This window comes from Brassica napus, chromosome A1 (assembly GCF_020379485.1).
Source record: "Brassica napus cultivar Da-Ae chromosome A1, Da-Ae, whole genome shotgun sequence".
In the NCBI taxonomy this organism is placed as follows: Eukaryota; Viridiplantae; Streptophyta; class Magnoliopsida; order Brassicales; family Brassicaceae; genus Brassica; species Brassica napus.
The window spans coordinates 19763026-19778388 of NC_063434.1; the positions used below are offsets into that span (position 1 = coordinate 19763026).

General features: G+C 28.5%; 1 protein-coding gene across 1 annotated transcript; it reads right to left on the reverse strand.

Annotated features, from left to right (window-relative positions):
* Positions 1 to 1032: 1032 nt before the first annotated feature.
* On the reverse strand, positions 1033 to 8467 carry LOC106377467 (galactinol synthase 7-like). The gene is made up of 3 exons (XM_013817708.3): positions 7581 to 8467; positions 7352 to 7486; positions 1033 to 3931 (listed from the first exon to the last, which is right to left on the reverse strand). Exons 1-3 carry the CDS (start codon positions 7926 to 7928, stop codon positions 3707 to 3709), a joined length of 708 nt encoding a protein of 235 aa, XP_013673162.2. The 5' UTR covers positions 7929 to 8467; the 3' UTR covers positions 1033 to 3706.
* Positions 8468 to 15363: the final 6896 nt, after the last annotated feature.

A 15363-nucleotide genomic window follows, 5' to 3' on the forward strand; every position in this document is an offset into this window, starting at 1 on the left:
TTTTTTTCTTTTCTTGAAACTAAGGCTGGTTTTGTCTTTCTTTCGTTCTCATTAATATCCTTTAGCGCATATATGTCTCTGCTTCCATTTCTCTAGTAGAATTTATTTTGGTTAATCTATGTGGTTGCCAGGGGGAAGTCCAAAACCAGCAAGATGAGCTGCCGCCACGACTGTCCCTTGAAGATCTAGTGTCGAGATTCTTGGCACTATCATGTACCATATACCAATCTTCTAGAGACTGATCTTTAGAATCAAGGGCAAGGTTAGTGGTGTTTCCATTATTATTGTCTACAAAACTAATGCTGAAACCAAGCAACTGATACTTGAGAACATATCACATCACAAGTTAATAGATCTAGAAAACTATCTCAAGAAAAGATCTCTCTCCTAGCTTCATAGCTACAAGAGAGATCTAGAATACTAACTCAAGAGATATATCTCTCTTACCTGCCTAGCTACAAGAGAGATCTAGAAGTCTATCTCAAGAAGAGATATCTCTCCTAACTGCTTAGAGGATCTCCAACTCAATTTCAAATCTTCAAATTTTGAGGTTTTTGTCATTTCAATTCAACTTCAAATCCTCAAATTTTAACGTTTTGAATAGTGACACCTCAAATTTGAGGTTTTACTATTCAAAACCTCAAAACTACTGTTTATTTTCTTTTTAATCCTTAAAACTATTTTTTTCACAAATAGATCCACTAACTTTATTTAAAATATTTTAAATACACCAAAATAAAATAAAATAGAATAAATATTACATAACATTAAAATAAAATTTACACAAATAGAAAAATATATTAATTAAATCTCACACAAAATAAAATTCACACAAAGAGAAAATTATATTAAATAAAGCTCACACAAAATAAAAATGTATCAAACAAATTTAACATAAATTAAAGCAAATTACATAACATAATTTTCTAAAATTTGTGTGTATGTGTGCTGTTTTACTATATATGTAATTTGTATTATTTTTATTATATAATATTGTAATATTGTATGTTGTATAATATTTAAAAGTATGTTTTATATGTATTTGTAAAGTTTTATTCTTATTTAGTAATTTTTGTTAATGTCAAGGACTATAATGCAAAAAAAAAAGATTTATGGATTTTTTTGAGGATTCATGATTGGAGTAACCACCCTTCAAATTCTCATTTTGAGGTTTTGCTCCCCTTAAAATGAGGTCTTGGGTTGGAAATGCTCTTAGCTACAAAAAAAGATCTAAAACCCTATTTCAAAAAGAGATCTCTCTCCCGGCTGCCTAGCTATAAGAGAAATCTAAAAGCCAACTTGAAGAAGAGACCTCTGTTCTAGCTTCCTAACTAGAAGAGAGACTAAGATGACCAGCTAAACAAGGAGTTCCCTCTGACAGCCACACCTCATGCCAAAGACAAGATATTACCTAAGAATTACGTTTGGCTTGATCCCGATATGGGTACGTAGACAGCTTTTTTTTTTTTTTGAATATTAAAGAAAAGGAGTTTAATATATTAAAGACAGCTTTTTCCAAAGGCACATCTCATAATATATCCAGATCAGATCTTGGAACCTTGCTCATTGGATGAAGATTGGAGAATTTTCATCTCGAAGACGCTATGCAATTAATACGGCACAAAGTCCTAGGAACCCCTCGTCACAAAGACAGGAGGTAATCAATGCAGGATGGATGTCGAGGAACCTAGCGAAGGCTTCCTTGTTATACAATCAACCGAAAATCCTAACTCATCAGATACAAACATAAACTTTGATCTATTATGTAGTTACCTAAAATGAACAGCAACATATATTGTATCCATGGTGTACACAAGCCCGCAGATGGAACACCCACCAAAGAAAATACGCTTAAGACCGAATCGTGCATTCAAGTAAGTAATCTGTAGAGACAGAGACAGAGAGAACGATACAATCTTGTCAGAAGGACATCAATGGCTTCGAATACTGTAAAGTGCATGGAAATGTTTTGCAAGAGACACCTGACCAATGTTTTTTTGATATCATTCTTATTAGAAGGGATCTTGCTACATCGTCTGGCTGATACTCTTCGAGTTCTTTGCCATTGAAGCTGGAAGCGATGGCTGTTGAGGAGAGACTAATCTACCCAGGGAGAATGAATATTCCTTGTAATGATACCAATCCAGAACATAAGCAGATGTTTCAGCAAAACCAACCAATGTTAATCAGATTGCCTTTGAGTAGTCTGTTCCACCCTAGATATTCCCCAGACGCATGTCACTTACTCTGTTGTTACCATGGTGACTTAACTCCAGCAGCTCATCGTAACTGAAACTGAGAGATATTAGTTACTCAGGAAAGGAGGAAATTGCATGAATAGAATGACATAAGAAAGTCAACTCTTGCATTTTGTTAAAAGCTTTCCAAGACCTAAAAAGTGTACCTCCACCAAGGCGTGTTCCACTTATTCGCTCGTACTTTCCATCTCCATCGACCTAGACAAGAACAATCTTGATCATGCTAACGCTAGAGCCAATATTTTGTAGTTGCAAACAATGAAACAAATATAAGTGCTCAGGGAAAGCCAAACCATAATACAACCTTGATCATGCTAAGTTGCTAACGCCAGAGCCAATATTAACAAGAAGATATGGATACAAATCATTGTGGTCTATCTGGAAAAACTCCTTCTGGCCATTCAAATAGGTAAAGCTTCTCTCTTTTTTTGTTGATAAATTGTAAATGTCATTAAAAAATTAATGAAGATCCGGTTACAAGTTATTGAAACCAAGAACTGCTTTTCAGCCAATCAGGTTTAAGAGGACTGTCTGCAATCATATTTAGCATGCAATAGCTTATTGTTACGTATATATACATCTGAAGAAGTGGATTAGTAGCGATTTAAAATTACATAATCGGGAAAGGTTTCAAAAGTATATTCTCCCATGCAGATCTATAATGCGTTGGATAAATCTTTATCCTATATCACGCTTTGCTGAGCATACCACTTTTTGTGTAGATTTGAGAAGAAAAAACTGCAAATTATAGTCATCATCGTGAAATATATATTACTCTAAAATGGTAATGCACCTAGATACATTCTTATAGGAAGTTAGTCAGTGAGCGTCAAGATATAGTTACTATCATGAAAACATAATATAACTTTACAAATATGAATCATTAGCAAAATATTGTTGAGATAATATAACTCTTCAGAGTTTTGCAGAGTGCATCTTCGCTCAAGTGCATTAGGACGGAACATAAATATAACATATTAAGATTCTCTTTGGGTAATGTAAGAAAGAAAATCAAAAGGATATTGATAGGATAGGTACAATATTTTTCGTGACAAAACATGACCATTTTAGTTACGATATTTTCGTGACAAAATCGTGGTTTTTCGACTCTGATTAGTAAGATTTAAAATGGCTACGAACATATAGCTACAATTTTTTCGCGGCTTTTCGTGGTTAACTCTTCATATACCCATAAAAAAATCTATAGTGCTATAGACGATTATTTTTACTACTGTTTCTTATACTAATAGTATATTATTGAGTAGATAAACACAGATACAAATATGAAGTTTTATAATTTGCAATAAAACGTTATAGGCGTAGACTAATATACCAAATAACTCAAACCACAAATAAAATATAGAAAATGAGAATCAAAACACACCAACATAATAATTCAAAAACAAGCCAAATCACACCTTCAAACACAATCTCTTGTTTAAGATTTTTCAAGCGGCGGAAGGTGCAGGAGGAGACAAATATGTAACTGACGGTCCGGGTACTGAAGCTATGATTGTTGATGTAGACAGATTTTCTTTCAAATCGGCAGCGCTTTTCGCTTTAAAATCAAGGGATTCGTCGTTATAAATATCCCACCATTGCTTAATTAACATTTTTACGTCTTCTCTGTCCATGTTAGGCTCTTCTCCTGTGTACCTCCATGGCTTGGCTCCCTATCATCTTAAACTTCATCAATAACACAAAATGAAGAAAAATGGACAAAATTTTCGTTTCCGATCGAGACATGTTTTTTATAAAGTTGTGTTTAGGACAAAATATATATTAGTTTTATATGATAATAAATACTAGGATAAGATCTGCGCCTTGCGCGGGATTAAGTTATTATTTTTATTATATTTTAGAGAATGAAACAATAGTTTGGCTTCATTTGGATTAGGGGTATTCAATCCGGATATCGGGTTGGTTTCGGTTCGGTTCGGTTTTTTTCGGTATTTCGGTTAGTAAAATATAACTACTATTCTAAATCCATATTTACTTTGACTTTAGTCTTTCACATACTTTTGAAAGATTTCAACTGGACGACTAAATTGATCAGCCAATCTTATTGCTTTAAATCATTAGTATTTATATATATATATATATATATTATTTAGTTTGAATATTTATTAAATAAAAATTCATATGCGTTATATTTTATGATCATTTGTAACTTATTATAACAAAAAAAAAAATCTATTGATCACAAAATTTTCAGAGTGGGAATATTCAAATTTCTAATAATATATAGACGTTTTGAAAAATTTAAAATATAACATATAAGAAAAAATATAAATGTTTTTATTATATATTTAATGTGATTTTTTAATATCTTTCAATAATATAAAATTAAAAAAAAGAACTAAGATACAAAAATTGTTATCAAATATTTATTATTCATAATAATTAATTTTCATATATACGTTAATCATATTAGGTAATTTCGTAGCTTCTAATTAAGAAAAGTTCAAAAAAATATTTGGTAGATTATTTATCAATTCGATAGTTAGTTTAATAAAAAATATAATGTAAGTTAAGATGGACCAACCTATTTTTCTAAGAATAGTATATTTTATATAGTCATTTATTAAATGAGAATTTATAATCATACAGTTCTATGATCATTCATATCATTTTATAACTGAATATTTAAATCATCGATAACAAAATTTTCAATGTGAAATCTTTAATAAGTTTATAATTTATAAATGTTTTTGAAAATTCATTGAAAGTTTTAATATTAAAATATTTATGTAATCTTATGGTATATAGTATAATATATATATATATGTTTTATTATTAAATTATATTTTTTACTCATATGGTTTTAAAATCATGTGTATCTTCTTATAATATTAAATAAAAGTTCATATTAATACAATTTTATGATCATTTGTAACTTATTATGACAAAAAATTAATCTATTGATCACAAAATTTTCAGAGTGGGAATCTTCAAATTTCTAATAATTTATAGACGTTTTGAAAAATTCAAAATATATCATATAAGAAAAAATATAAATTTTTTTATTATATATTTAATGTGATTTTTAAATATATTTTAATAATATAAAATTAAAAAAAGAACTAAGATACAAAAATTGTTATCAAATATTTATTATTCATAATAATTAATTTTCACATATACGTAAATCATATTAGGTAATTTCGTAGCTTTTATTTAAGGAAAGTGCAAAACATTTTTTGGTACGTTATTTATCAATTCGATTGTTAGTTTAATAAAAAGTGTAATATAAGTTAAGATGGACCCACCTATTTTTTTAAGAATAGTATATTTTGTATAGTTATTTTTAAATAAGAATTTATAATCATACGGTTCTATGATCATTCATATCGTTTTATAACAAAATATTTAAATCATCGATAACAAAATTTTCAATCTGAAATCTTTAATAAGTTTATAATTTATAAATGTTCTTGAAAATTCATTGAAAGTTTTGATATTAAAATATTTATGTAATCTTATGGTATATAGTGTTTAATCTATATATATATTTATTTATTATTAAATGATATTTTTTACTCATATGGTTTTATAATCATGTGTATCTTCTTATAATAAAAATGTTAAACCTTTGATCATTAATTTTTAACATAATAATTTTAATAGTTTTAGTCATTTATTGTCGTTTTTAAAAATTCAAAATATAACATATACGAAAAAAATCTAAATTTTATGTTTATAGCTAATTTGATTGTTTAATTTATTTTAATAATATAAAATTAAACAAAAAATGATGGAGGAGATATAAATTGTTATCAAATCTTTATTATTAAAATCATTAATTGTCATATATATATTAGTCATTTATGGTAATTCCGTAGGTTTTATTTAAGGAAAGAAAATATCATATCATATCATTATATCATATAGTTTGACCAACTTATATATCTAACAACATATAAAAATCGAATGTGGACCTACTTATTTTTCAATTGAATGTAATTGACTACCTAATTGAGTGCCACCTATATATTGGGGTCTCTTTTAATTAATACAAAATTGAGGTTACATCTTTTCAAATGTTCCTCAATTAATATATAGGGGATTACATATTCTCTTTTGCTTTTTTATCTGCAAATCGAATCTCAGAAACTGAAATTAGCACATTGAAGAGGAAAAGTTTCGAAATTAAACTCAGGCTTTGAATAATGAACACTTACATAGGAGATCAATTGACATACTCAAGGTCCCTTAGTTCATACACCTAATTTTCTCTGATTCATGAAGCTCAAAATTTCCAGAATTGCTTGGGGATTGAGGAAAATCAAACCTGGGTTTCAAAAGACGACAATGAACAGCAACATCAATCCGCCGGAGACATAAACATTAGTTCTTGGATCGAGAAGAAACATAGAAAATCTACTTTTTCCAGGAAATAATTAAGAGTGAAAATTTTATTTTCTCTTCTCCACTAAATGACAACCTCGTGTGAAAAGTTGATACTCTACCTAAACAGATAGCGAAGACTTGTGCACATAAACAGATAGCGAAGACTTGTGCACATTGTTTTGTGATCATGTTTTTCAAAAGAACGATCTTATGTTATAAGTTTATAACACACTAACAAAAATATGTAATTATGAGTCTCAATGGCAATTGTTGTAAATTCTCTAGTAATTAAAGGTGTTTTAATTAAGATTGCTCAGGAGAGCTGTGGTATTGCCACGTATGCAAAATGGCAAATTTGTTATTAATTTACTAAATCAAGGTTACTCATTAAAAATGTTTCTTGATTAATAAGAAAGGGATGTATATTATATCACATGACAAAATGGTTTAGTAGAAAATCAGTTCCCATACAAAATTGGATATATAAACGTACAGTGTGCAACATAATGAAATTACGGGGAATAAATATTATACGTCTTGTAATTTTTACACATTTTTGAAACAGTTTAAAATGTATATAGTTGCAAACTTAGATAGTCTTCTATATAATAAGAAAAATAAAACTTTAAAAGAAGTAATTATCTAAGTTTTCTAAATTTCATTTGGGACTATTTTGAAACGTTCGAAAATGAAATGTGAATTTATACACATTTTCAAACCGTAATGTATTTGAAAGTACTTACAGGTGGACAGTAGTGAACAACTTTGACTGTCTCCAGGTTAACGCTTCCCGGATGACGCCAAAGCACAGACAAAATCAAGTTGTAAACCGGAGGGACCGGTTTAAAAACTTTCGCAAAGAACATATTGAGAAAATCCTGTCAAAGTAATCCAAATAAAAAAAAATTACATCAAAAAAGATTTGGAACATCATTACCGAAACCCCATAGTTATAATCCATGTATGACTCACTTGCTCCGCAAATGGTGTAGGTGGTGTGATCTGGAGGGTATGAAGGAGACTTTCATATGTCAAAGGGTTAGGCTCAAAAACAAACATACCTGCGTTGAAGTATGGAGGAGGAGGAAGAGATTCCATCTCGGCCGGCCACGTAACCGCTGAACGGTACTGACACCACCCGATCGAGTATAGAGGCAAGTAGCTCCATATTTTCTCACAGAAACAACTCAACACGCCGCGTAGATAACCGTCTTCCATATCGAAGAGGTCATCGATATTGCCATAGACTTGTATGTCTGCATCTAAGTAAATCATCTTGCTGTACTCTTCAAACTGCAAGATTAAGATGTAAATCAGCATCAATATAACTATCACATACACATGTATACAGTATTGTCATGTAAGATTGATCGTACATGCATATAGTATACGGTCTTGATTGTTTAAAAAAAAGTTTGTGTTTGTGTTGGGATGTGAAAATAACTTGCATTTTTCAAAAGTTTATAATTTTGTTGTAAAATACTTTTGTAAATTTAAAAGGCAATTACGTAAAGCGTAAGTTGTTTGTGTCAATTAACTGAATTAAGTTACAACTAGATTCTGACCCGCCCTTTCAAAAAGCAGGTAAATTTTTTGTTTTAAACTTTTGTTTAGAAAATTAATTTTCATATTTGTGTTTTCATTGTTAAAAAGAAGTTAAACATTGTTTGTAGTGCTGAATTTTGAACTTGTGCAAGATTTTATATTTAGAAAATTAAATAGGTTAAAATTATTAGTTTGTGTGTCCATAAATTTTGTATAAACATATAAAGTGGACAGTTAAATACAAAAAATGCATCAGTTATATGTTCTCTACAATGCATCCATCTTAATTTATTTTAGTGGCCATTCAGTTTAGTTTGTTTTTTATTGTGAATTCAATAGAAGTGGAAGTTTTAATATTTTCAACTAGATTCTTACCGTGCGCCCACACAGATATTTTATTTAACTTTTATATTATTCAAAATTTTCATACATGATTGATTGTATATATTTTAACCACCTAACAATATTTAATATAATTTTATAGTTTATATGAATCAGTTTCGTAATTGTTTTAAATTGTCATTTGTTTTAGTTGTTTATATATATATATATATATATATATATATATATATATCTTGATGGGTTAGAATCGATGTAGATATATAACAATAATGGTGAATTATCAATTTTTTTATATATATTATTTTTTTATTATGATAATTCATTATTTATGTTGAATATACATTTTTAGTTTTTAATAGATTAGATAAATAGGTACTAGATGATATTTTTATTGTAAACTTATACATATTTACTGTATATATTCTCTTAAAAATAAGTATTTTGTGCAATATGTTGTTTTTTTTAACTATATTAGATAAAATAGGTTACTTGCTTTATTATTTTAATTATATATATATATTCTTTGGATTTATTTTGATCCATTGTACTAAACTTACCTATTCATACAATTAATCTAAATGGATAACTATGATATAATAGTAACAAACATGGACCCCAATAATTAACAAAAAGCTCAATTTGATAAGCAAACAGATTTTTTTTCTAGGAAAAGGTATTGTTCCTTATAAATAGGTATGCTGAATTTTGGTTTTAAATGTAACTGGCATTTAAATCAACGCAATTCCAGTTTATATGATAGTATATAGAGAAATAATATTCCATAAATTAGGCAAGTGCAGAATTTTTTATTTTAAAGATTGATATATCATATTATTTCATGTGCTTGCTTAAATATATGGGGAATGTAAGCATTTAACTTTAACTTGCCAATTATTTTTGAAAGGTCTAACTTTTGTTAGAAGCTGAAAATTGTTCGCTAAAGACATATTTAGGTTGAAGATGGTTCACTGCTTATATTTTGACGCAATAGAGTAGTCGTATATATATATAGTCGCTTCTATAGGGGTAGGTTAAATTGTAGTATTTAATAAAAGATTTTGTTAGGTGTGATTCGAAATCTTTGCTTATGGAATATACGATTTTATATTATTAAATACACATTCCTTGTTGATTTAAATGATCATCTAAAACAGAAAAATCTTGTTGGTAAAGATTAGCTAAACGTGATTTGCAAGTTTATTTCTGAATATGCGGATTTAGTAGATATTGATTTCCTTTTTGTTATGATAAATGCCATAAAATAGGGAAAACTTTGGACTGTTATTGAGTTTAGGAATAATTGTATTTATTCGTACGTGATTAGCAAGTTTTGTTTCTGGATCGCTTCACCAATTGTATTGCTTGACAGGGTTTGATTAAAGATTGTTGCGTGGAAATAGGAAACGTTTTAGGAATTTTATAATTTGGAAACTATTAAATAATATGTCAAATGATAATGATTGTAAATCTAATCTTATTCTTAAATCAAGTACGTTTATTATTTAAAAATAACATTTTATCTATGATTCTTTTTTTAACGCTGATTGTATTCAATAACGAATAGTTTAACAAATGAGCCCCCTAAAGCACACACACCTCACAAACAGAGGATTGAGGGAAAACAAGAAACATAATATAGAAAGTAAAAAGAATACACCATTAGGTGTCATATCAAATTGCAGTGGACTGAAGAAGCGAAGGATAGCTGCATGGAGAACATAATATCCACAGCGCCACATCCATGTGACTATACGCCATCATTGGATGCCTCTTCTCAGATAGTGAGGTCAAGCCATTGAGGACCACATGTCGCAAGAGACGCTTGATAACGGTGAACACTTGTGACACTATTAGCGATGAACTAAGATTTCATGTTTTAAGCATGAACAATGCAACATGTACACGCTAGCATCTGAAGCATGAACAAATGAGATCACAGAGATAACACAGATATGTGCCATTTGTCTTTGACATGGAAAGATCCAAAATTAGGGTCCATATTGTTAAAGCACAAACTCGGATCTTTTAAACTGGCTCCTTTTTTATCCACAGTAATGGCTTGAAAAGAACACAAATTTTTGAGATCCTTCTCTAAAAGACCAATTTTCACTAATTATGGCTTATGATAACCTAACAGTGGCCGCTGAAAATGTAACCAACTTGCCATCAGAAAGTCGCAGGAGATAGAGCAAGTCAACAAACACACAAAGACCGTAGCTCCACTAGGAACCGGAAACGAACGACAAAACCATCTCTCCACTAGGAGGCAGAATCTCTCGGAGAACCAACAAAGGAACCTCAAACTAATAGAGAGCACGGATCTTACGCGAATGGTGAAACCTAGAACCCCAACCCATCGTGAGGCCCATAAAGCACCAGCTGCTACACCGGAAGGGAATCTGGGCACCAGAGGGGATAAAAAAAACCGTCTCAAGCGCCACCACGCTCGGATCAAACTTGCCTGGAACAGAGAAAACCAATCGCAGAGTCTGCAACAAGAATAGAGGACGAACACGCCAGAAAGAGAGGTCATCCTCAAGCAACTCCAAACGCCGGAAACTTCCAGATCTAAAGAGAGCAACACCAGATCTGAACTTCAAGCAAAAGCTCATTCACTACGACAATACTGCAGAAAAACGAAGGGGACAGAGAAGAGATTGAGATAAACACATAGACACACAAGAGAATGATAAGCGGATCCGGCGACCGCACGAGGCGGCGGCCGCCGAAAAAGCAGGGATTAGGGTTTTTCTATGATTCAATTACACAATAAAACACGATGTTGCAAACTTTACAATTGATCAAAAAAAAAGATCAGACTAAACAGAAAAATACATATATAAATTAATGGTTTAGATGATAAAAAGTCCCTTGCATGGAGAAGAATGTTTACAATTGGTTAAAGCAAAAATGGTTAAATTGTAAAGCACGATGTGGTAAAGTATTTATACATTTTGTTTTGATTTGCAGAGATAAATAAACCGATGATGGTGCAGAGAATATAACGACAGTTTACAATTTTGGTTCGGTTAGAGACTTAGAGTTATTAAATGATAAGTGACGACAAAATTGTTAGGTAATTTAGGTATTATTTAAAACGACGTCATATTAATCTAGTGGCATGAAATTGTAAATAAAAAGGAAAAGTCAGGGTTAATTCATTTTTATACTCATGTTTTAATAGATTAGACTAGATCCTGACCCGCGTTATGAATTTTTGATTTTTGGTTATTTATTTAACTAAATGATGTATTTGTAATATTTGATATATTATATTCACCAAGTCAATAATTTGTTGGTATCTTAAACCATCTATTTATGACGAATATTCGATATCATATAAAAAATAGAACAAACAGACGTAATTAGAAAATTGTAGACGATATATAAAAACAATGATTATTAATGTAAAATATCAAGAAATATTATATTATGACTTAGTATGGCATAAAAGATTATAAATTAGTTATACATATTTAAAAAATACAATGATTTTTAAACTTATATGAAAAATTTAACATATAAAAATAGGCGATGAATTAGTCATCAAATTGTAAATAATTTTATTAATAATAAATTATTTGTAGTCTCTGTTTTTCGTCAAGATAATTATTAAATGTCCATAACATTAATATGTTAAAAGGCCATATTATGAAAGCCCATGTTGTAACTATTTTTTTCGGGAAGTGTAACAAAAAAATTACATTTAACTCTGCATTTTGTTTAAGTTCTATGTCAGTAAAAGATTAAAAAAATCTCTCTATCTTTTTCAATGTTCAATTTGAAGCTTATTATGCGAAAATCATACGCAAATATAGACAATTGGTTGGAATCCTATATCTTTATATTCTTACAAATTTTAAATTTATTGTTTCCTCTTCTGCAAGCAAATCAATTACCGAAGTAATAAATCAATTGGTTGTAATCAAATTTATTCTTATAATTAGTGTAATTATGGTTACAGTTTCTATATTTAATAAGTACATTAAAGATACGACATTGAAGATATTATCTTTTGATTAATAGAAGATATTGAATTTTGAGTTTGTATTTATTGATTTATTTTTTTATAAAGCTTAGAAAATCAATAGGATGAATGGTTGGTTGATACATCCTATAAGGAAAATAAAAACTGTAGGTGGTTTGAATATTGTACATCGATTGATGCATGATGTAAGTTGACTATATAAAACTTGAACATGATCATTTCAAACTTAAGTATAGGAAGATTATATGCATTTGTTATATTGTAGTTGATATATTTTAAATATTACATACGTCAACTGATTCACGTTTTCGTAAAAATAAAATGCAAGTTCATTATTGGGTCGTACTCGTCCGTAATAAGCTACGTTAAATATGATGTATTTTTAGGTTCATTTAATGACATTAAATTTAAATTTGATTAAAGAAAATTTGATTAAAGAAAATTTATTAATTTAACTAAAAAAGACAAGCATTAAAATATGTAGGTTCATTTAATGATATTAAGTTTAAATTTGATTAAGGAAAACTTATTAATTTAACTGAAAAAGACAAGCATTAAAATATGTAGTTTAATTTAATTCTCAGTGGCATGAAAGTGTAAATAAGTTAAAAAACTTACAGATATTTTTTAATAAGTACTTTTCTTTTAATAATATAGATATATGATCATCCACTAATGTATGCATTAGAGTGAAATGGTTCCCGAGATTTTTGGGATTAAAGTGGAGGGTTAATAAAAAGTAGTTACAGTTATTTTGAAGTAGATCATGTGAGAAAAATGTTGGACTAAACTTATATCAATAGGTCATGTTTCTAATTTAATAGAATAGATTTAGGGAAAAGTTTCGAGTAAAAAGAATACTAAACAGTGATTATCATTTGAAACAAAAGATATCAATAACTTGTAGACTCTTAAATGAAACACCAACAAACAATCAAGATCTATTTTTGATAGTGGAGCCTAGCTTATTATATTAATGTGATGTGTCAAACCACTTTATCATATTTTAATATATACAAAATATTAAATACAATTATACAACAAATTACTAATCTTAAAAGGATAAAGATACATATTTTGATATATATATATATATATTACATAGAAAATGTATACAAGAAATTATAGTTCCCTATATATTAATTGATGATCATTTAAAAAGTTGTAACCTACTAATTGAAAAGAAACTATGTTTAGGCGTCACTTAATTATGATGACAATTTAGTTTATGTGACGATTTAAGAATTAATTAAAAAAATAATGGTCCAAATCCAATAAATAGGGAATATTATATTAACCAAAAATATAAAAAACGTGGATTCTTTCATTAAATAAAAACTACAAAATTATCTAATATGATTAACATATATATGACAATTAATGACTATGAATAATAAAAAAATTGATAACAATTTTTGCATCATTCTTCATTTTTGTTCATATTATTAAAAAAAATTAAACAATTATATTAACCATATAATAAAAAATTAGATTTTTTTATATGTTATATTTTGAATTTCTTAAAATGACTTTAAATTACAAAAATGAGGAAATATTATATGTTATATTTTAAAAAATTTTAAATGAATTTAAATTACATAAATGAGGAAACTTTATATGTTATGTTTTTCTTATATGTTAGATTTTTTTATATGTTATATTTTGAATTTTTTAAAACGACTTAAAATTACAAAAATGTAAGTTTTTCTTAAACATACGACTAAAATCATTAAAATGACATGTATTAATTCGATGGTTGATCTGAACCCTTTCAAAATTATATGTAAGATAAATGTCAAAATAATTCAACTGTGGAAACAATACATGTTCTTTTTTTTTCAAGAATGTGTTCGGTGGAAAAAAATAAAGTTTTTGTGTCCTAATTTGTTTAATTTTAATCCGATCAGTCCATGATATATTATTATAGTTTAGTTCCACAATTTTTAATAAAATTTGATCCGGTCCATCGAAAAAATTTATATAATAACAACAAAAAACATTTTATATCTATAAATAAAATGATCAAATATATAAAAATTATCGATAATATATTTATAAACTCACCCTGCGCAAAGCACATGTCTTATCCTAGTAAAATACTATTTTGAAAAGGAAAAAAACAAAAAAAAAAACACATCTGTTATTTAACCGATCATATTTCATAATGTATAAAAGGTTTCAAATAAGTTAAAATATGGTAAACATATCTTACTCGAATAAAATAAGTAATTAGTTTTATATCGATTCAAGAAAAGGTGAAATGTTTCAGCACAAAATAGAAAAAAAAGAAAGGTGAAATATAATTGAAAAATCCAGAGGATAAATAGGATTATCAATTTGTCAAATATGTTTTACTACATATGTATATAAACGGGTATATAATAAAAATAAAAATAATTCAGTTCAGACTAGAAGTATTCGAAAAACATACATTTTTTGACAATAATATAATAACATGAAAAGTCAGAGAATCAAAATAAATGTATAAATGTTATTCTGTTGGCTTAATAATGAGTAAGTGACCACTTACTTTCATTATTTCTTTTACGGATGATCTGCTTTTTTTTCACGAATGGTAAAACACAAATTCACTTTATATCCAGATTTAATATAGTACTGTATATATCTACATTTACCTTCCAAATTCGCAGCTTTGAGTAATTGATAATATAATAAGCCCTTGCATATGCATCTTGAATTTCTGGAGGATATACAGGCTCGATCTCACGGACAACACACCCTTGAGACCTTAAGATCTCTCTATGCTCCTCAGGGACATCAGGTAAGATAGCAACAATTAGAGCATACGCACTTTTAACCTTTCGCAAACCCTTTGCTAGTCCCACCTCTCCCTTCACGTAGTCTCCATTACCTGCCAAA